The 24,007-nt window shown below is 39.3% G+C and overlaps 1 protein-coding gene across 3 annotated transcripts in view; it reads left to right on the top strand.

Annotated features, from left to right (window-relative positions):
• LOC132132161 (GDNF family receptor alpha-2-like) overlaps positions 1 to 24,007 on the top strand; it is an 87,246-nt gene that overhangs the window by 25,873 nt on the left and 37,366 nt on the right. For all 3 annotated transcript variants that reach the window (XM_059544463.1, XM_059544462.1, XM_059544461.1), the window contains one exon: positions 23,781 to 23,858. In XM_059544463.1, the coding sequence (XP_059400446.1) occupies positions 23,781 to 23,858 (78 nt within the window). The remainder of the gene's footprint in view (positions 1 to 23,780; positions 23,859 to 24,007) is intronic.

The raw sequence follows: 24,007 nt of genomic DNA, 5'->3' as shown, positions 1-24,007 counted from the left end.
TTAACCCATCCAAGTGCACACACACAGCAGTGAGTAGGGAACACACACACCGTGAACACACACCTGGAGCAGTGGGCAGCTATTTACTCCAGTGCCTGGGGAGCAATTGGGTTCAGTGCCTTGCTCAAGGGCACTTCAGCCACAGATATTGAGGGTGGAAGAGAGCACTGTGCATTCACTCCTCCCACCTACAACTCCTGCCAGCTCTGAGACATGAACCTGCGACCTTCAGGTTACAAGTCCAACTCTCTAACTTAAGGCCACAGCTGCGCCCAATTTCTCCCAACATTCCTCTTTGTTATTTCTTCCGGAAAACTCCCATAATTTGTATCACCCAAACCTTGTTCCTGGGACCCAGGCATAGACTTTTGTCATCTGTAGAGAACATTATATTTTATTGAATTTATTTGAGAACATACATGCCCTCTCTTTGGTCTTTAAAAATAATTGATATTGAAGAATTATCAAATTTAACACTTTTAGGGAAATATGATAATGTTTTGTAATTTTCATTTAAATCTGGATGATTTTCTTTTTTTTTCATAAGTAAACATCTGAAAAAATGTTATGCAATTTCAAATCGGAAAATTACTTTTTGTTAAGAAACAGGTCATAATTTTCATACTTATCTTCTATAAAAATCACAAAACTTGTGAAAAAATTTTATTTCCTCTGGTTATATTATTTCAAATTTGTCCAGTTGCCAGATTTTGTATGAAATGTGCTCTTGAAATGTACTTTTGTATGATACTCACACAATCATACAAATTTAAACCCATTTGTGACCTCAACCTGGCAACCCATAACCCAGTTGTGCTGTTGATACCTGCACAAGTAGAAAATGCGGGAAGTTGAATCAAGCATCACTCGTAGAAATGGGAGAAGACCTCAGGTGGTGCTCCAGCAAAGAAATAATATATATATATATATATATATATATATATATATATATATGTTTGTGTGTGTGTGTGTGTGTGTGTGTGTGTGTGTGTGTGTGTGTGTGTGTAAATTTAACAACAGCTGGATGAAAGAATTTAATTTCATGTCTCGAAATCCTATCAACAATGGCCATGCCTTTTGCAAAGTGTGTTGCACTTATTTTAGAATCAGACACTGTGGGAAAAATGCTCAGCTCATTAAATCAAAATGGCACAATCCAGTAGTGTAGCCAGAAAAGAGACTCTGGGTGTGCATATGAAAATCTGGGTGTGCCACATTTATTGTCAGATTACTGTGCAAAATTATGGGATAGTATTTTTGTCGCACTGCTTCCATCCAACCATACTCCTAGTGGTAATTTGCAGGTCGTGTCAAATGTAGTTAATTGTTAAATGTTATAATTTTCTTCCAAATACGATAATTTTGAACTTCTGGTACGATACTTGGACATTTCCAATCTGGCAACACTGTCTGTTGATGTTGGGCCCGGGGAGGGAGAAACATCCTCATCAGGTGTAACGTTAGGCCTTGTGTCCGGCTGTCCATCAAGCCGAGGTTTTCTGCTAAAAAAAAATTAAGAAAGGAGCTCTGCGACATATTGCTAGCAAAAATTATCTGTTTATATCATAGACTGATGGGCTCACAGTCAGCTGCTGTTTGCTGATTGGTTGGCAGTCCGAATGTCGGCAGATATATTTTAACAAAAATAATTTAAAATGTAAATTACATTTTAACATTTTTAGCATTATTGCACCATATATTGGATTCTTATTTCTGTGCCCCTGACAGTATGATTTAGAATGTTCAGTGGCATCACAGAACTGCCAGATTCAAACAGCTTTCGCGCGTTGGCTGGCACTGAGCCAGAGACGGACGCGCTAAGCGCTTGTCACAATTAATATGCAGTGTAGTAAAACAATACATTGGTAGTTTGTAAAATACACACTGATGTCTATGAAAGCAGCAAAACTATCTAATCAAATGTAATTTGCCAACGTGTTTTATTCATATATCAGACATACAAGAACAATAAAGTTTACTCTATTCTTCGTTCAGTTCAAAAGCCACCTACTTTCATGTATTTCAGGAGAAACTGGGGAATTCAAGTGCTGTACGTTAAATCCGGCTGACAGAACTTTGAACTGCAGCGCTCATCTCGTTATAGATGAAGATAATTTATAAAGGTTTTTAAACGAAGAATCGGAATATCAGATAGTTGACATGGTAAGCAAGTTTGTGTATATATTTTAATAAAAAATGAAAAACTAAATAAAACGAATACCGATACATCTGTTAGTGGCTGCGGTGTGTCATGTGACAATCATGACGCGTCGCCATCGAAACAAGGGGTCAGTTAAAATATTTGTAACTTACGCGTGAAAGGGTTGATTTAAAAATATATATATTTTCTAAGTAAACAACAATAGCCCAAGTTTAGTAAACATTTTTTATTGAGACTATAAAAAATAATTCTGCATCTATTTTTAGGTGTGCCAGCTGCCACTGTGGGTGGCACAGGCACACCCTGACACACCCGTGGCTACGCCACTGGCACAATCTCACAGAGGATGCACAGAAGTGCACACTGGCCATTTCAAGCTTCATCACAAGGGACGGAAGGAGGCAGAAACCACGTTACAGGTGGAAGTTTATTTTTGTGAATTTAGCCTGCCTCTGCCATCCAGCATCGGGGTAGAATACTTTTTCAGTCACATGTGTTCAGGGGCCAGTGTGAATAGATCTAGATTTAAATTCAAAGAGAAGTCTATGCATGGCCTGGCATTTTATTTGCATCAAAAATGAGGAGATGTGAACATTACAGAGCATTAAACACTCAAATTACATGAACTATCCAGAATATCTGGTTATCTAAGTTATCTGATCTATTTATTCATTTTTCCACAATGACTTGAAATTTGATGAATATGGTTTAAAATTAATGTGGAGAGTTGACTGATCTTTGGCAAAATGGCTTGATGTTTTAAATCTTCAGGCATTTGCATTTAATGCAACCTCCCACCAAGAATCCTATCCTCCTGAAAAGGGTCAAGTTTGTAAATTCTGCTGCTTTTTTTTAAATAGCATGCCCATTGTTCAGAGACATAATTTCAGGTTGAAATTATTGATTTTGGACAAAACATACTAGCACCTTCTCTGCATAAATAAGATCCTCAACTGAAAGAGCTTTATTTCCAAACTGAGCTTTATCTTCAGTTTTCTTGCCATTGAACCTGTCCAAATAGTGAGGATCAGTGCTTTGTACATGAAGTGAGTGTGCATCCATTTTCTTTTGGCTCAATAACGAGGGCATCTTTTTAAACTTCAGAATACACACAGTAGCCCTTTCAAGGCTATTCCATGAAGGGAAATGCTTGATAAACTTGTTGACAGGATCAATGCCTCTTGTCAGAACTGTAGAAAAAGCCATAGCTTCCTTCTTTATTTATGAATCATCTCCAGATATGTCCATTTGTTCCTCTGCTGGAAAGCAAGACCAATTTGATTCAGAAAGTGAAAGAAATTCTGCACCACTCAACCATCCGTCTGAACCAAAGAATTAATCAATCAAAAAGCCATGTGATACGGCATCTGCAGAATTCAGAAAAGCCATTGATGTAACACCACTGAGATTTTTCAGACAAGGCACATATTTTTCTGACTCTATTTGCAACGTTTTGACTTGTGTTGTGCCATTAAAGATGTATTTCAGAACAGATGTACTATCTGTCCAGAAATCCAGATTCCATAAATGTGATTTCAATCTCTTTCTTGAGCATCCTTTCAACCTGAGCAGCAAGACCGGCGGTTGCCAACTCCAGCCTAGAGATAGAACTCTAGAGATAGTAACATAATTTAATGGAGCAACTATGGCCTTGCCCAATACAAAGGCAACATGAACAGCACTGCTACTTCTCTGCCAGTGGATGACTGATGTCAACTTTTGGCTACCACAAGAATCACAACAAATTCCTCATTGGAATCGAAGGGTAACTCCTGGTTTAGAGATGTACCTTGAAATGAAGACCCACAATCAAATACAACTCTAATTTTCTCCTTCCTCTTATGGTACACACTGTGATGGGGTATGTACAAAACCTTTCCAGATGTTCCTGAAAGCTGATCTCATGGCACCCTTTTAGCATGCCTTTTCTCCAAGATCACTCATGAATTCCTTATAGTCAGCAAAAAACACATCTCTTTGGAATCTCTTCTTAAAGGTAATAGCTCGCTGTTCAGCTACCTTTTCTATTATTAGGCAGATAGACCTTCTTTTGACGGAATGGAAGTCAAAGTTGATAGTGGCCATCTTATACTTACATCTACATACTTATGTGTATTAAATTGCTGGTGGTTATGTATCTAATAACAGACTCTGTGAGTTTCCTTTACAATGCTCAGTTACGACGTTTACTAACACTCGTCAGCACCGACCGTCTGGCCTCGTGCTCTGGTATTAGATGGCCAAGATCACAGGCTTCTGCGGGAGCCCCACTGATCATCAGAACTGGCACAGCACTGCAGGGGATTTCATGGATGTCCGGCCAGGTCACCCTGAGGGGCCTCCTGGCCGCTTAGTTGTGCTGTCGAATCCAGCGGGAAAGCGGAGGTGTTAGTTACAGAAGACTTCCTGTATATACTGCCTCAGGTGATGCTCCCTTCGCCAGAGGTTTGCAAAATTGGAACTTGACTCTCCCGTGCAGTTCAGCGCCTCTGCAATGCTTAGGAACCTCTAAGTACACACGCTGAGCTCTGTGTACTTTCTAAAATCCATGTATGTGGTAAGTGTGCATGCAAGACTCATGCACACTTTTCTGTAATCCTGTACGGTAAGGGTTATGCACTCAGCTTCGTTCCCTTTTTGAGATGGTTAGACCTTGGTTCCTTGGGCTCCAGTCAGTATATTTGTTTATACACTTCAAGCATAACTTCCCTCAACGTGAGGGGATGTCTGGGCGATTCTCTTGGTAGTTTAGCAGTGCTCCCCTTTTTCAGGAAGGTTCGCCTACAGGTGAGGCCTTGTATAAATACTGGGTTCTTAGCCGTATCCCTTTAAAGGAATCTTTACCTGGTTCCAAGCCTTTAGCTCTACCCCTAACAAATAAAACTGGGTATGTAATTTAGGCCTTTGGCCATAAGGGATAATGTCATGGACATGTCAAGCTTCAGACGAAGAAGTAAATGATATGTTCTTCTGGCGCTTATTTATAGTCGTGCCGGGACTGACGTCAGGGGCTGTTGCCGGCCAACGTGTTGGTGTTTTTGAAAGTATACTTCAGACACGGGTCATGGCGAGGTGTTCCCCATAATGCCCCCTAGAGTACGCAGAGTCTCGTTCCCTACTCAGGGAACCATGGTTACATTCGTAACCTGAGACGTTAATTTTGTACTAATTATATTTCACTTGTTTCTATTTAGGAGTGGGTTTTTGTTTTTTTTAATTGGATACAATTCGAGCTTTTGAATGTTTTTGAATGTGTTTGGTGATTCACACTATGAACAATGCTAGTTCATCAGACATTTATAAACATTTGTGTGGATTCAAGGTATGAACAATACATAAGTTTAACCTGTAAAGTGGCACACTCCATTTTGGGACTCACAGCTGAAAATAACCTACCTACCTTTAATTGTATAAACAGTTCCTGACTTCAGTGTGCTACATACACAATTTTGGTGTCTTTGGAAAGTAGTCCCTTTGGGCTTTACTATCCATCAACCAGAGTTGATAATGGTCAAAAAGGTAAAAATGATATATATACACCGAAGGGCCTTATTTTTTTATTGCATTTAAATATTATATATCAGTCCTGGAGCAATCCAGACGAGTAATGGGTTGAAAGTCACATGTCTCATTAGTTTCTATTTCAAATAAGAAGTAGATACCATGAAAAATTAGATTCCTGCAACCATTTTTCTGAGACTATGTCTGCCCCCCCAAAAAAAATTGTATTACTCCCATTTTATTACTCCCAAACTTCATGATACAAAACATCTATGTTACGTATGTAACCCTCGTTCCCTGAAAGAAACAGCGCGAGCAACTGGCACTCAAGTCTTCGCTGAGGAGCCGAGCCCAGTGACCCGGCCGTTCAGCGGAACAGCAATGTGGCAAAGGGACGTAACGTCTCCATTCCCTCCTTCAGGGAACGAGGGTTACATACGTAACCTAGAGGTCCCCTTTCAGTCGGTCACATTCTACGTTGCGTCAGATAGAGACTGATGAATGGGGTCCCTTACAAAATGCCACATGGCTGTCTTCCAGTGACCCGTGTGATTGATAGCACCCTGTCGTGAGGCCAGCACGAGTGAGGGCCTATAGCTGACACAGAATACACTGGGTAGCATATTCCAGCTGGACGTATGCTAGCAGGCCGCCTGCTTGTAGGAGGACTTACAAAGGCAGGTACCAGCCGAGAGGTGGTGATACACATGAACTCTGAGGTACCAGCCCGCAGGGTGGAAGTTTCAATGACAGACCTGGGTGCTTGCCAAGGTGCTTGCCAAGGGAAAGACACATGCTACGAAGAGACTTACCTTGGAATACACACGTGGGATTGCCCAAAGTCCTAGTCCCACACAGGGCTGACCGAAGGGCATGCACGCAAGTGCTGGACATCAACAGTGCTGGAGGAACCCAGGGTTCTGGACTGAGGAACTCACCTGAGGGGAATAGCGCACGCATCCAGTCCATGGAGTGGAATGGTGCAGCAAGCGGATTGAAACCGAGAAGGTCCTTACTGGCCCAAAGGGGCGAGTACCTGGGAGGACACAGGCTCTACACAGAGATTATAAAATCTCACAACTGTGTTAGGCGTGGCCCAGCCCGCAGCTCTACAGATTTCTGTTAGCGAGGCGCCTTGTGCCAGCGCCCAGGAGGAGGCTACACTCCTAGTTGAGTGAGCTCTCACCCCTAGGGGGCATGGTCCCCGAGGTCCCCGACCCTCTTCACCGAAGCCAAAGCTGTCAGGAGTGCAGTTTTCAATGATATAAACTTTAGCTCTACTGAGAGCAAGGGTTCGAGGGAAGATAGAACCACTGTGAGCTAGAGAACACCAAGTGGTGAAGAGGTTCCACTTCAAAGCATAGGTGTGTCTGGTGGACACGGCTCTAGCTGAAGTGATGGCAGCTACCACCTGAGGTGGCAAGGTACCTACACCTTCCGTGACCCGTCCAGAACCCACACATGTAGGTTCCAAAGATCGGGATGCGAGTGCCAGAGGGTGCCCTGTCTCTGAGAAAGAAGATCTTTCCTCAGAGGAATTGGCCAGGGAGGGGCTGTCGCAAGGAGTACAAATTCGGGGAACCAGGTCCGACTGGGGCAAAAAAGGCGCAACCATGAGGACCTGCTCCTCGGATCAGGGAGATCTTTTGCAATGTCTGTGCAAGAAGGCTCACTGGGGGAAAATGCATACTTGCGCAGGCCCAGCGGCCAGCTGTGCGCCAGAGCGTCCATGCCAAGGGTGCCCTCGGTTAGGGAGTAAAAACAACTGGCAGTGGGAATTTTCTGGAGAGGCAAACAGGTCTACCTGAGCATCTACGAAGTGTTCCCAAATCAGCTGAACCAACTGGGGGTGGAGTCTTCATTCCCCGGGAACTGAATCATTTTAAATGGTTCGCATCTCCAATCCGCATTAATCCACAAATGTTTTAAGCTGTTAACTTTTTTAATGTGGCTGACACTCCCTCTGAGTTCAAACAAACCAATATCCTGGAATAATTAATTTACTCATACAGTACACTGACTGAACTGCTGTGAAGAGAGAACACCGAGCCGAGCCAGATAATGACTCGTTCACGAGTCAAGAACCATTTCTGCCAAACGTGTCCAATTCGAGAGCCGAGGAGCTGATGATACTGCGCATGTGTGATTCAGCGTGAAGCAGACCAACACACAGAGCGTCTGAACCGAACTGATTCTTTTGGTGATTGATTCTGAACTGATTCTGTGCTAATGTTATGAGCCCAGGTAAACCAAAGGCTTGAATCAAGGGCAATTATCGCCAATGACGCCATTACGTCGAGCGCAAAAGAACCGGTGAACCATTTTCTTCAACCGGTTTATTGAATTGAACTGTCTGAAAGAACTACTGGTGATCCGAAAACCGATGCAACCGGTTCTTGACTCGTGAATGAGTCATTATCTGGATTAATGCGTATTGAAGACGCGAACCGTTTAAAATGATTCAATTCGATTTGGTGAACTGGTTCAAAAAGATCCGGTTACATCGAATGATTCGTTTACGAACCGCATATGACAAACTGCTTTGTTTTGAACTCTCTCACAACAGACACGGAAGAGAAGACAATGCTGAATAAAGTTATAGTTTTTGCTATTTTTGGACCAAAATGTATTTTCGATGCTTGAAAATATTCTAACTGACCCTCTGATGTCACATGGACTACTTTGATGATGTTTTTATTTCCTTTCTGGACATGGACAGTATACCGTACACACAGTTTCAATGGAGGGACTGAGAGCTCTCGGACTAAATCTAAAATATCTTAAACTGTGTTCCGAAGATAAATGGAGGTCTTACTGGTTTAGAACGACATGAGGGTGAGTTATTGATAACATAATCTTCATGTTTGGGTGAACTATCCCTTGAAAGGGAACTCAGTCTTTACCTTAATATTCATTGTTGTATAAGATCTTGAATATTGCTGAAGACAGGATCCTGCAGTATTTTTGCCTGCCTTTCAATGAAAGCAACCACATTTATCTCTACTGTGTGATCTTTCTAGAATGTCACATGCAGTAATTCTTCACTTTTAGCATAATTTATATGGAAGCTTAAATATTATTTGTTTGAGGTTGAAAGGCAAGTCAAGATCAAACATGTTAGGGAGGTCTTCAGCATATTTACAACAACCTTTTAGATAAAGTGCATAACTATCAAGAGTCAGCCTTGATATAATAATAATAATAATAATAATAATAATTTCTTATATTTACATAGTGCTTTTCTAAGCACTCAAAGTGCTTTACATTGTCAGGGGGTATATCCTCATCCAACACCAGTCTGCAGCATCCACCTGGATGATGTGACGGCAGCCGTTTTGCGCCAAGACACACACCAGCTTATTGGTGGAGAGGAAACAGTGATGAAGCCAATCAGCAGATATGGGGATTGTTAGGAGACCATGATAGTCAGAGGCCAATGGGTGAATTTGGCCAAGATGCCGAGGTCACATCTCTACTCTTTTCGAAAGACATCCTGGGATTTTAAATGACCACAGAGAGTCAGGACCTTGGTTTAACATCTCAATCCAAAGGACTGTGCTTGTTGACAGTATAGTGTCCCCATCACTACACTGGGGTGCTAGGACCCACACAGAACACAGGGTGAGCACCCACTGCTGGCCTCACTAGCACCTCTTCCAGGAGCAACCTAGCTTTTCCAGGAGGTCTCCCATCCAGGCACTGATCAGGCTCAACCCTGCTTAGTTTCAGTGGGTAATCAGTCTTGGGCTACAGGATGACATGGCTGCCGGACTGCTCCAATCTTTATCTTTCATCACCAAAATTAAGTTTCAGAAGCTTCGTAGCTTCAGCATAATCCCTTCTAGCTTTCATGTGCAAGCAGCTTTGGACAAATTCCCTCGACTGGCAAGAAGTAAACTGTTTCAGATAAAAAAGTCTATCCCTGCTGTTGTCTGTTTTATCTTTCATGCCATTTTCAAAAGCTTACATATAAGAACAAAAAATTAATGGGTTTCCATTGAATACTGAAAGAGGGGAGTTAAGAGTGTTTCTGCCCCAAAACCAGAAGCTCAGCAATATCCTTTTGCATCCGCATCACATTTGAAAGATTCATACTTGCAGGTTCAATATCTGTATTACTGGCAGATGGATTTAGAATTGGTACAGCAGACTTGTCAATTTTGCTGCTCTGACATCAACATTGTAATTCCTTTGTGCAACTTGATCGGATTTTTGAGGTTAAATTATCCTTTTCAATGGAGTTTTTAGGATAGCTCCAAGCTGAACAAACTCAAAAGATGGTGAAGTTCCTGATGGTGTTTGATCCTGAATTGCTGTCTGCATAGAATTCTCAGCACCATATTTTTCATTTCATCCTTAGGTTCATAGGATTGCTGTGAATTGATGAAAATGTGAAAAGACATGTGAACTTGGGCTTGCCGTTGTTTCATAGACTTCTAAGACCTTAAGTATAGCATTGTTTGCAGCTAGGTCACATTCCAAATTGGCTGATTCAAGTCTTATGTTCAAAGCAGCCTTTTCCATTTTAAAGTCATGTTTTTGTTTTAATGTAGCTTTGAGAGCAAGAAGGGCAACTTTATCAGCAGCTACTTTTAATACTTCAAAAATATATTTTTAGTTAATTGTTGGCCTTCTGGAAAGTATGATCATTTACTGTGCATGTACTCAATACTTGGTATGGGATCCTTTTGCCTTAATTACTGCCTCAATTCGGCGTGGCATGGAGGTGATCTCCGAGGTTTCTTGGACAGTGGCCTTCAGCTCATCTGCATTTTTTGATCACTTGTTTCTCATTTTCCTCTTGACAATACCCCATATATTCTCTCAGGTCTGGTGAGTTTGCTGTCCAGTAAAGCACACCAACACCATGGTCATTTTAAAAACTTTTGGTGCTTTTGGCAGTGTGGGCAGGGGCCAAATCCTGCTGGAGAATGAAATCAGCATCTTCAAAAAGCTGGTCAGCAGAAGGAAACATGAAGTGCTCCAAAATTACTTGGTAAACAGGTGCAGTGACTTTGGTTTTCAAACAACACAATGGACCAACACCAGCAGATGACATTCCACCCCAAATCATTACACGCTGTGGAATCTTAACACTGGACATCAAGCAAATTGAGCTATGAGCTTCTCCACCCTTCCCCCAGACTCTAGGAACTTGGTTTCCAAATGAAATACAAAACTTGCTCTCATCTAAAAATAGGACTTTGGACCACTGGACAACAGTCCAGTTCTTCTTCTCCTTAGCCAAGGTAAGATGCCTCTGACATTGTCTGTGGTTCAGGAGTGGCGTAACAAGAGGAATACGACAACTGTAGCCAGTTGTGTAGTGGCACTTGATGCCTTGACCCCAGCCTCAGTCCATTCCTTGTGAAGTTCACTCAAATTCTTGAATCGATTTTGCTTGACAATCCTCATAAGGCTGCGGTTCTCTCGGTTGGTTGTGCATCTTTTTCTTCCACACTTTTTCTTTCCACTCAACCCTCTGTTAGCATGCTTGGATACAGCACTCTGTGAGCAGCCAGCTTCTTTGGCAATGAATGTTTGTGGCTTACCCTACCTTGTGAAGGGTGTCAATGATTGTCTTCTGGACAACTGTCAGATCAGCAGATCTGATATTGTGCGTATCCTATTCTATGTTATTGTTGAGCCCCACGAAAGGCACAAAAACATTATATAGCACCAAAATGTTTTCATGCACATATTTCAAGTGTTCTGAAGCTGTTCCATAGTTTAGTGTGAGGTACAGATTAATATTGAATTCATTAAATTCAGTTCACATAAACTCTTCTTTCCGCTGCACCTGTCTGTCATCCTCCATTCAGCAATCAAACTGCGTTTGGTTACTACAGTCAAAACGATGAAACTCTCATCATGAGCGCACAGTTACTGAGGTTTCAAAGAAAAGGCTCAATAAACTAACACACAGATTTAATACACTACATATCAATATCTCTTTCCTTTGTACTAGTGATGTCTGGTTCACAAATGAATTGTTCGATTTAACCGGTTCTTCTTAGTGAACCGGTTGAATTAGTTCACCAAATTGGACTGAATTGTTTGAACCAGTTTGCGTCTCCTGTAATCAAAATCTGCCTCTCTGAGTCTAAATTAACCAATATCCAATATAACAGTATACTGACTGAACTGCTGTAAAGAGAGAACTGAAGATGAACACGAGCATGGCAGGGGTTTCCTGATAACGATTGATCTTAGTGCTTAAGAGCGTTTTCTACGAATCATTTTATGTCCATCCGTTATTGTTTCACATGCGTTTAAAGCAATCGCACGTAGCTGTACTTTTAGTACTACTTAGGAGTTGCTATCCATTTGTCAAGTGCTGAAATGTCAGCTTATAGAATGGCTCATAATTGTAGTATAGTACACATTCGTTTATTGAAATGTTAATCTAATGCTGCATTTCAGACAACTTGGATATAATAACCATAATACCATACAATATTATATTATATCATATTATAGTGTATAATATTATACTTTAAATTAAATAATAATATATATAATATAAAATTAAATGTGCAATCTGATGATTGTCCTGCAGGTGATCACATAAATCTGTCTTCTTATGATGCACTTAGGGCTTTACGATTAATCCAGAGTCCTCTTAGATCTACGATGATTGTCAAGTGCTACTTAAGTTACAATGCTTTTGGGAAATAGACTGTAATATTAAAATCAGCCGTACGATCATTTTAATGACCTTCTTAGGCTTACGAAGCTTTTGGGAAGCAGAGCAGAATGTGTGTTGTACTAATTTTTTCTATTTGGACTCGGAGGGCTGCGCAGAATGCACACTGTTACTCTCTATTGTTTCAAGCTCATCATTCTGTGCACAGGATGTGCATAAGCACTCTGTGCCGCTCAATATGGGCACCTTTAGTATTATAATCCTTTTCTGCGCAATCAAAGATTATTACAGTTTTTCTCGATTGCTTAAACACATTTCTTAAAACTATGCCTCATATTTTCAAAACAGTAAACACAAATACATAACATCTCTCCCAATTCCCCAAACATCCTATTTTCAGGTCAAAATGAAGCTCTACACTCAAAAAGCCAAACGTATCGTCGCTGAAAAACCAAACGTTGCCCTCAGACATCACACACAAGCACACAAAAACACACACACTACAACATAGTCTTACACACTGGTGAGATCAATTCAAAACAATACTACAAAAAAAAATCAAAACCAAAAACCAGTAATAAGCTGTGTTGCTTGTGGTTCTCCCCCTCAAGGAACTTTTCACACGATGAACACGTGTATACATTTGCACATTTTCTATTCCTTTATGTACTGTACAGAACAATACACCAAACAACAACAAACATATTCTACCCCAGCATCACATCTTTGGTCTGGGTCAGACCAGAGAATCTCGTCAACATCACAGGCTATACTGCCCCTAGCCAGGCAGCGGGGGTAAAATCCTCTTGCATTACTAATCCATCCCTGTCACACATCTATTGTAATGTCTAGTCAGGCTTCTTCCATTCCATCGTGTCTGTGTCCTACAAAAATAGAAGTACTGATTACTGTAACTGTAACACATACTTTTTACAAAATGGAAGCAGACAGAAAGTATATCTATATGTAAGACAATTTGATGTATGTGTTGTAACAGAGTACAGCTCTCAAAAGTTAAAGTAGAGTACACTGAGGTATACCTACCTGAATGTTCTTATGATCGAGGTGACGGTGAAGAAGCTTACAGTTTTTCTTAGTCGCTTTGGTGCATTTCTAGAAACCTCCTAAATATTTGCAAAGCAGTATGTGCATTTCCCAAAACAATTCGTAAAAACAGCACCATGCAACGGACTACCTGCAAAAGCCTGTAATTTACTCAAAATTCTTTAGTTCATCTCTCAAACGTACGTTTTTATGTCTGTCAACATATCAGTGCCATCAGAATGAAAAGTCTTTGAGTCATTGTTCACAAACAAGATAGTCAAAATGCTTAGTCATGTTGTCAATATTACAGTGCACTCTGTTAGTATTACCTGATGTAAACTATGGCAACAGTTTGAATGAAAGTTCCTGTATTGAAATGCAGAAACCTACACTTCTTATGTATTCCACATATCCTTTTCAAAAGTACAAATTTGCACATTACTGTATGTGGGATATTGATTGAAAGAAACTGGATAGGATTCACAGTTACACCTTACAATATCATTGTGATATAGAAAATAAATAAGGGCACAAAGGCAAAAATACTAAATTATAAAGGCAAACACAGGAAACACCCCTTAGGGGCTATTCACATATCGCGCCTAAAAATGCGTGGAAAAAACAAGCGCGTTGCACCGTGTGCACGTCGCTTCCATTATGAGCGCGCATACCGTGCGTCTACATTGGAAATAACGAACTTGAGCACGCAAAAGATGCGATATGTGAACGGCCCCTTAGACAGAACTTTGCTTTTGAGCGCAACATTGTATGAGGAATTGAACTGCACCTCCTGATATGCCAGTCTGTCGGCCCACAGATTCTTATCTACATCACTATGAATATCTTTGTGGAATTGCAGTCAAGTGAACCATCTCCTGAAATGTCAGAATTTGTAATTCTTGTTTTGTCTATATGCTTTCCAATTGAAGGTTCATGAGATGGACCTTTAAGCAATTTCAGAGAACTGGTTTATAATTGGCATGATCTACATTTCTCTTCATTAGTAAAAGTCAAAATTCACCTCCACAATTAGAGTTTTTCTCAGTCGCTTTGGTACATTTCTCGAATCATTCTTGACATTTGCAAAAGAGTAAGTGCATTTCTCAAAACAACACGTATAAATAGCAAAACATCATGGATTACCTGCAAAAGCCAGTCTCTTGCTCAGAATCCTTAGTTCATCTCTCAAAAATAAATATCTTTGTCAATTAGTGTTGGGTGATATGGTCATTTTTCAAATCGTCATATCGTCAGCCCGTGAGATCGACGATACACGATCTTATCGTGCATGGGTGGAGCAAGAGAGAGACTCTTTGTTCTTGTGTTTTAAATCGTGCAGGTGCGTGAGAGAGCCTATGGAATCACCAATTATTGAAAAAATATACTTTAAAACATACTGATAAACTAATGTTAAATATAAAAATACTGTATTAATAACAGCTACGTTCATATATATAGTCGGACACAACTGTCATATCGTGCGTCCTGTGACAATTTGCCGCATCTGTGTGCAGAAGTTATCAGTCTAAATGTTCTGCATAATCAGTCAACGGTGAAAATCAATATTAGATTTCATTTAAAGTCCAACAGTTTAACACTAATATTGGGCATAAACGAACACATTAAATATGAAGTATTTAAAACAGGTAAGTTCATATATTTGGAGTAAAGTTGAATTGAACTGATGCATCAGTCATACAGCGCTCCGGACCGCACGCCTCATGACGAGCTCGACGCACCGCAACAGAAACAAGAATGAGATGCATTCTAACATAACTGTGGCATTAAACTCAGTTAGTGAGGGCTTGTTTAAAATAGTGCACATATATAGGCCGTTCAGATTACTTGTTAAAGTGGAATGAAACACCTTATATCTGCAGACGATGTACGTCTGTTTGTGGATGGTGACTTAATAACGGACAAAACTCTGTATTTTGCATGCATCACATTATAGTGTGGTGTGCATGAAAATAATAACAAGGCTGCAGAGCAAACTTATCATCCATAGTGGTTCTCACGTAGTCCTTCTACGTCATCACCACATAGTGAGTGTTATAAGTGATAAGTCTAATAGAAGGTCTACGTGAGAACCACTATGGACAACCTGTCCTCCAACCAATACGCTCGTATAGGTCGTTTGTCCAAATCCCTGAAATACGACCCATCAGAGCGTATCCTACAATTGCGCCCCTATCGACAAAACGTTGTTTTCATATTAATGTTTTGTATTGTTTTATTTGCACTCTGGTTTGTGTTTCGTGTAGCTCAGTTGGTAGATTATTGCGCTGTACCTTGATATGTAATCATGCTATCATGGGTTCGATCCCAGGGAACAGACGTTTACGAAAATGTATATGCTCAATAAATCATAATTTAGCATGATTTCTGTGAGGGTTAGGTTTAGGGGTGGGGTTAGGTGTGGTCATTCAAACGAATAAGCAACCTAGTAAAATATGTAGGAAATACTGTGAGATCGGTGTAAAAAGCCCACACATTGCATTTAAATAAACATGCGTTTTGATTGGTAATGACGTGATACGTCATTTCATGACTTTCATTATTTTTACGTCCGCTAGATGGCCCTTAACTTTAAAACGTAAATATGGGTCGTAATAAGGTGCTTGTACAAACGACCTATATGGTCGTTTTTTTATTGGAGGACAGGCTCACTATGGATGATAAGTTTGCTCTGCCACCTTGTTAATATTTTGTCTTTACTTTATTTGTAACGCCAAGAAAGAGTTAATCTGTCATGTATGAGAAGAGCGTGTTGTCGTGTAGCAGCCATTAAATGTGTGGGACACCAACTCCTCGTTTTCTATCTCTTTCATTTCATGGATTTAACGAGTTATCAGAGTCAAGGCTGACTACAGGCTCTAATCCTCCTGCGCTCGCACGCGCTGTGTTTTTGTGTGTGTGTGTGTGTGAAATGCAATGCTGAAATGAAATAGCTGGGCAGTTTTATTTTAATAAGCAGCCTAATAAAATTTATTATAATAGAAAAAAAAATAGTTATTATTATTATAATCTAATACATTAATAGGAAAATGAGCCTAATATCGTCTTGATTATCGACAGAGAAATCTGCTTATGTTGATATCTCTGACTATCGTCGATACACGATACTATTGTCTATCGGCACAACCCTAGTGTCAATGAACATGTCAGTGCCATCAGAATGACAAGTCAAGACAGTCAAATTGCTTAGTCATGTTGTCAATATAACAGTGTACTCTGGAGAGATGTTCTGATGTAAACTATGGCAACATTTTGGATGACAGTTACTGTATTGAACAATATGCCATATGCTTATGTATGCCATATATCCATTTCAAAAGTACACAATTACACATTGCTGTTACACTTTTACTCGTGGTCTGACCAAAAATAATAGTTCAAAAAACCCTTTACAATGTCCTATAGAAAAGGAAAAAGAAATATGGGCACAAAGATGAAAATAAAAAATAAGTCCATTGTCTGAATGTGTAACTCTTTTTTTTGTCCTCTGTCTATACATTATAAGCTTTCTAACTGAAGATTCATGAGATGAACCTTTGAGCTATTTCAGAGAAATGGTTTATCGTTGGTTTATCATCTAAATTCTCTTCATTAGTCACGATTCACTTGCACAATTCATGCCAAATTGACAAAAAGTCTAATAATAATAATCAAGTGTCCAGATTATCAATAGAATCAGCAAGCCACAGTATGCACATAAGCATCGACTTCTTGTATCATGCTTTGATCAAAGCCAAAATTCTCAACAGCAGCTCATGAATTGGATGAGTTTTCAGAATCCTTTGAATGCTGCCAATGCATTCCACAGATGGCTTGGTCATTCCATAACGCAGGCCTTGATTGGGCCTAGCACATGCCAGCATGTCCTTCTTGGGCGTTTTTGACAAAATATAGCGGCTTTTGATATGTAGCCACTTCCGTGTGGGAAAGTAAAATTGATGCTGAATCGAAGCCTGTTTGATCAAGACTATTGTTTATTGTAACAAAAGCACAAATACTTACTTACTTACAAATACATACTTACACACTTACCGATTTTTAAATAGTGACAAAGGAAAACTGGCCATCATACACTAAACAACTAAAGATCATACACTACCTTTTTTATCATACATTACTTTCAAGTAGTTCTGATCACAACGATCTGATGCAGAAACATGCATCTTGCTACTAGGACACACATGACAAATGAAAATAACATGTTTTAAATTCGGCTGAAAATATCAAACATGTTTGATATCCTCCGACCGAATGAACTGGAGTCTGTGACTGTCATACACTATGTGATTTTCTATGGAATCTGTCAACTCAAATCTGCAGACTACCTAAGACGCTAGCTGACATCAGAGCCAGTGGCAAATTCCAGAAGATCTGGCCGAGGTGAGGTTACTCTAGTCTCTCAGTGGGTGCTGAATGGCTGCTGACGCCCTGGAGCTCACATCTCCGAATTTTTTTTTTTTTTAAATAGACATTATATTTATTAACAAACCACATATTTGAAGTCTAAATAATTACATTTATCACCTAAAAAAAAAAGCGTAAAATATTGTTGCGACTGTGGCTACTGCCAATTACATTTGCTGTGTGAAATGCTGCAAGCGGAGTGATATAAACGGTTTCTGTGGTGATATTGGGTGAATATCTCATAGGTGGAAAGACCTCTCAGCCAGTCAGATTCGAGGACCAGAAAGAAGGTTTTATTATATTAATTATATTATTGTTGGTCACACTTTATTTTAAGGTCCATTTCTCGCTATTACCAATTCATTAACTATGACTTTTGCCTCAATAAACTTCGAATTTGCTGCTCATTAAAAGTTAGTAAGGAAGTTCTTAAGTTTGGGTATCGGGTAGGATAAGTGACGTAGAAAATGGTCATGCAGAATATGTGCTTTATAAGTAATAATAAATAGCCAATATTTTAATAATAGGCGTGTTAATAAGCAACTAGTTAATAGTGAGAATTGGTCCCTATTACTAAAGTGTAACCATATTGTTATACACTCTTAAAAATGAAGGTTCCAAAGTAGGTTTTTTTCACAGTGATGCACGGGGTATGGGGTATTAAGGGACTCCATCTACTCAATTTATGTTTTGATCATCATTCTGTATCCAAGCTGTAAGTTGTCTTAAAAAAATAAAAAATTCTCAGTTCTTTTTGGAGGGTTGTTCAAAATATGAAATGTAGTTATATTTTTAGATCTGCTGCCTAGAAACGAGCAAAGGATTTGGGATCTTAAGAACTCTGCCAATTATGTCAATCAGTAATTGTCCTGTGGCTGCAAAGTCATTTTTGATGATTGAAGGGCTTTTTTTATCTTATTTTATTCCATTTGAGACACAATTCATTATAAACTCCTCGTTAGTGCCATATAAATAGAGTAAGAATCCTGATAGGTCATTTGTACGAGTCTAAAGTATGGCAGTTCATGTATTTGAAATATTTCCAGCATCCCAATGCCAAGTCTAATTTCAGTATCTTAGGAATGCTCTCCATCTGTTGAACTCTTCAAGTCACAGCATTTTTTAACAGTGCAATGGACAAAGTCAGCGGCAAGGACGAAGTCAGCATATGCTTGTATTCTCTGAATTGTTAAATCTGCTTACTCAAGTAACTTGCGGCCAATAAGCACTCTTTTGCATTTATCATGTGAGCATCTGTGCTCTGTAATGCCCTGCTGAAAACTCTCAACAGGATAAAGTTTTGAAGATTACACTCACCTAATTTATGCTAAATACATGCCTAGTACACTCCACGAATATGACGGGGGACAAACGCCTTTATCCCAAGATTTTTGTGCACATTTATTGTATGCCTGTAACGGTCCCCACTCTGGAACTTCTCAGTATTTTCCCCCGTGCAGCCACTGTGGGCTGGTAAGTCAGAGATTAAGGCTGTGTGTGCAGGATAAACTCATTGAGGAGCAAAACATAAAGGTGGCCACACAGCAGCAGCAGAGCAGGGAGGCAGATAGCGGAGAGCTACAGTAACACAGCAGATAAATTCTTGATCCAGGATGATCCCATAAAAGAATTCTGAGCCAGATGTACATTTGGGGTGCACACAAAGACACTGTTGAGTCCAAAGGGCTCTCTGAGCTCATTGGGCTGGGAATACGGACACACAAGCTGGGGAAGATGATGATGTTGAGAACCATCATAGGGTGATGGGAGCACCTGGCATCATGGTGTGGTACTGTGACCAGCATATTGCACCTAAACCTTGCTAATGCACGCAAGTCATTATTTACAGCTGGACTAAGTTAATCTGTGACTGATGTGATCTTGATCTCATCTATTTTTCAAAAAATACAATTTAAAAAACACTTTTACTGGGTTTTACAGTCACATGTTTTTACTAGTAAATGAAGATAAAAAAAAAATTAAACAAATGACTTTTATGGTTTAATAACAATAATAATATAGCATTATAACATTAAATCTCGACTAATTATTAATCATTTTCCCTTATATACCTTGTACATAAAGCCGTCGGCACGATCAGTGGCATTTTATTCCGGATAACAGTGGAAACAACTTAAAGTATGCCATAATTTCTGCTCATACAGATAAGAGTAATACATTATTTGAAACTTTAAATGGGCAACTTTTATTTGTCTACACTCATAATGTGCTTTTGTAAAATAAAGAAAGCAAGATTTGCATTCTATCATGATGGCTTCAGTGAACTTGAGCGCATAACAAAAAAATTTATCCTCTGCGTATAGGCTACATGAGAAATATCTATAGAAAGTCTGAAATGTATTAAAGGTGCATTTCTGGCAAGTCATCACCATCAACTTTATCTTTGCAGCCACACTGACTCAGAAAACACTAGTTTATTAATAAATAATTAAAAATGTCCTTGCTATTTTTCCCAACAGTCATTACCTCTTCCACTGCTTTAAAACAAGCTTTATGTGTGCCATTGAGCATGGAATTACTTTACTAAATTACTTTCCTTCACATTTAGTCAACTACTAGTCAACTAGAAATAATTTAGTTAGGGGCAGCCCTGGTTTCTTCTGTCAGTATACATTCAATGAATTCTAAATAAGTAAGTAAGTAGATAATAATAATTCTAATAATAAATAATAAATAAACAAACTTGAGATTGAGTAATAAAATGAAATTCTTTCACCATTGCCTTACCTTTAATTCTTCAGAATATCTTAGTTTTACATTTGTACAGCAGAAAGTTTGTGATATGTTTGAAACCACATGAGGGTCCGTAATTGATGGCAGAATTTTCATTTTGGGGTGAATTATCCCTTTAATGACATAAATCCCACTAGATTAGAAGCAGACTGCTTGGATTGGTACATGACACAGGGTGCATTCAATCCTACATTCTCCAAATGAGCATGAGTGTTGATGTATCTGGAAAATTTGTGCTAACCACCCAGAAGGAACTTTTTCTATGGATCTTCGTCAATAAACAAGCTACAGGTAGTCCAAAATGCAGCAGCTAGAGTCCTTACCAGGTCAAGAAAATATGATCATATTACCCCAATTTTACAGTCTCTGCACTGGCTACCTATTAAGTTCCGTATCTGTTACAAATTATCATTACTTACCTATAAGGCCCTAAATGGTTTAGCTCCTGCGTACCTAACTAGCTTTCTACCACGCTACAACCCATCACGCACCCTAAGGTCACAAAACGCTGGACTTTTGGTAGTTCCTAGGATAGCAAAGTCCACTAAAGGAGGTAGAGCTTTTTCACATTTGGCTCCCAAACTCTGGAATAGCCTTCCTGATAATGTTCGGGGTTCAGACACACTCTCTCTGTTTAAATCTAGATTAAAAACGCATCTCTTTCGCCAAGCATTCGAATAATGTATCTCTTAAATTGTGAGTGTAGTTGCATCTGCATTTTTATTCTTTAGCTTGGGTTAAACTAATTTTACTTTGTTGGATCAGCAGCTATGCTAATGATGTCTCTATCTTGTTTCTATGTTTTGCCACGGGATTTACATCCCGTGGTAACTAGGATTTACACAAGCTCCAGTCTGGATCCAGAACACCTGAGAAGAGATGATGCTGACCCTCAGAGGACCCCAGATGATCCTAACCTTGAATCAACAAACAGAACTAACAATTATTGCTACATGTGTGACTGCATCATATAATTACTATTAATTAATAATATTGATAGTTCATCATCTAGCTGACTACGTCTTGTATTATTATTATTATTTTTAATTTTCTGTAAAGTTGCTTTGTAACGATTTGTATTGTAAAAAGCGCTATACAAATAAACTTGAATTGAATTGAAAAAATTGAATTGGATCTCAAAGGAAAATATTAAAGAGCCAGACAGCTGGAAGTCTTCATTTGAGTGCCTCAGATCAGTCTGTTGAAGATCTAGTGTCACAGTTTTCATTGTTATAGCAGCACCTCTGCTGGGACCAGTTAGGAGATTGGTAGTCCTTCTTTGTGGGCTCCAGCTCAAGGCCCTGGATAAGAAAACAGCAGACTTTCTGGACACAACCAATGGGATGCAACACTGGGGAGCAAATTTGTGATTGCTGGCCAGTACAAATCTGGACAAAAGACTGCTGAGGTTTAATTCTTGAGAGAGTGTGTACTGTGTGTACAATGTTAGATTTTATACGAGTCTGGCCATTTGAAAGTATTATTTTATGTATGTATTTATGTATGTATTATGTATGTATTTATCCACATAACCATTGCAAGATGTACAAACCCGATTCCAAAAAAGTTGGGACACCGTACAAATTGTAGAAAAGGAATGGAATAATTTACAAATCTCATAAACTTATGTTTTATTCACAGTAGAATATAGATAACATATCAAATGTTAAAAGTGAGACATTTTAAAATGTCATGCCAAATATTGGTTCATTTTGGATTTCATGAGAGCTACACATTCCAAAAAAGTTGGGACAGGTAGCAATAAGAGGCCTGAAAAGTTAAATGTACATATAAGGAACAGCTGGAGGACCAATTTGCAACTTATTAGGTCAATTGGCAACATGATTGGGTTTAAAAAGAGCCTCTCAGAGTGGCAGTGACTCTCAGAAGTCAAGATGGGCAGAGGATCACCAATTCCCCCAATGCTGCGGCGAAAAATAGTGGAGCAATATCAGAAAGGAGTTTCTCAGAGAAAAATTGCCAAGAGTTTGAAGTTATCATCATCTACAGTGCATAATATCATCCAAAGATTCAGAGAATCTGGAACAATTTCTGTGCGTAAGGGTCAAGGCCAGAAAAACATAATGGATGCATGTGATCTTCGCGCCAATAGACGGCACTGCATCACATACAGGAATGCTACTGTAATGGAAATCACAACATGGGCTTAGGAATACTTCCAGAAAACATTGTCGGTGAACACAATCCACCATGCCATTCGCCGTTGCCGGCTGAAACTCTATAGGTCAAAAAAGAAGCCATATCTAAACATGATCCAGAAGCACAGGCATTTTTTTTGGGCCAAGCCTCATTTAAAATGGATTGTGGCAAAGTGGAAAACTGTTCTGTGGTCAGACGAAGCAAAATTTGAAGTCCTTTTGGAAAACTGGGACGCCATGTCATCCGGACTAAAGAGGACAAGGACAACCCAAGTTGTTACAGTATCAGCGTTCAGTTCAGAAGCCTGCATCTCTGATGGTATGGGGTTGCATGAGTGCGTGTGGCATGGACAGCTTACACATCTGGAAAGGCACCATCAATGCTGAAAGGTATATCCAAGTTCTAGAACAACATATGCTCCCATCCAGACGTCGACTCTTTCAGGGAAGACCTTTTCCAACATGACAATGCCAGACCACATACTGCATCAATTACAACATCATGGCTGCATAGAAGGAGGATCCGGGTACTGAAATGGCCAGCCTGCAGTCCAGATCTTTCACCCAGAGAAAACATTTGGCGCATCATAAAAAGAAAGATGCGAAAAAGAAGACCAAAGACAGTTCAGAAACTAGAAGCCTGTATTAGACAAGAATGGGACAACATTCCTATTCCTAAACTTGAGCAACTTGTCTCCTCAGTGCCCAGACGTTTGCAGACTGTTATAAAAAGAAGAGGGGATGCCACACAGTGGTAAACATGGCCTTGTCCCAACTTTTTTTTTAAATCAACTTATTTTTCCCTTAAAATTATACATTTTCTCAGTTTAAACATTTAATATGTCATCTATGTTGTATTCTGAATAAAATATTGAAATTTGAAACTTCCACATCATTGCATTATGTTTTTATTCACAATTTGTACAGTGTCCCAACTTTTTTGGAATCGGGTCTTTAGATGCATTCGTAAAGTATTCGTAAAATACACTACTTATTAATTAACCCATTTGCCCTGTCCTAAGCGTATTGTATTCCTGTAAAACCAAAACAATGCTCATATCTAATATTTCTATGGTTTTTTATTTTTTTGAAGGAGAAGAACTGTATGAGACCTCCCCATATGAACCAATGCATCTCTCTGATGAGTTTCGACTCGCCTCCATCATTTCTGGTAAGTAAATAAATCTTAAGAGCTTTTCTATGTTTTTCAGTGGTTAACTAAAGCCACGACTCTCTGTTCAAGGTTACCCACATGGAAAAAACCTATATAAACATATATGTTTCAATATAGGTTTTGATATAGGTTTTTAATATATGTGA

This window comes from Carassius carassius, chromosome 49 (genome assembly GCF_963082965.1).
Source record: "Carassius carassius chromosome 49, fCarCar2.1, whole genome shotgun sequence".
Lineage (NCBI taxonomy): Eukaryota > Metazoa > Chordata > Actinopteri > Cypriniformes > Cyprinidae > Carassius > Carassius carassius.
Note: the sequence above shows the minus strand (reverse complement) of the source record. Positions and strands in the feature narration are given on the sequence as shown.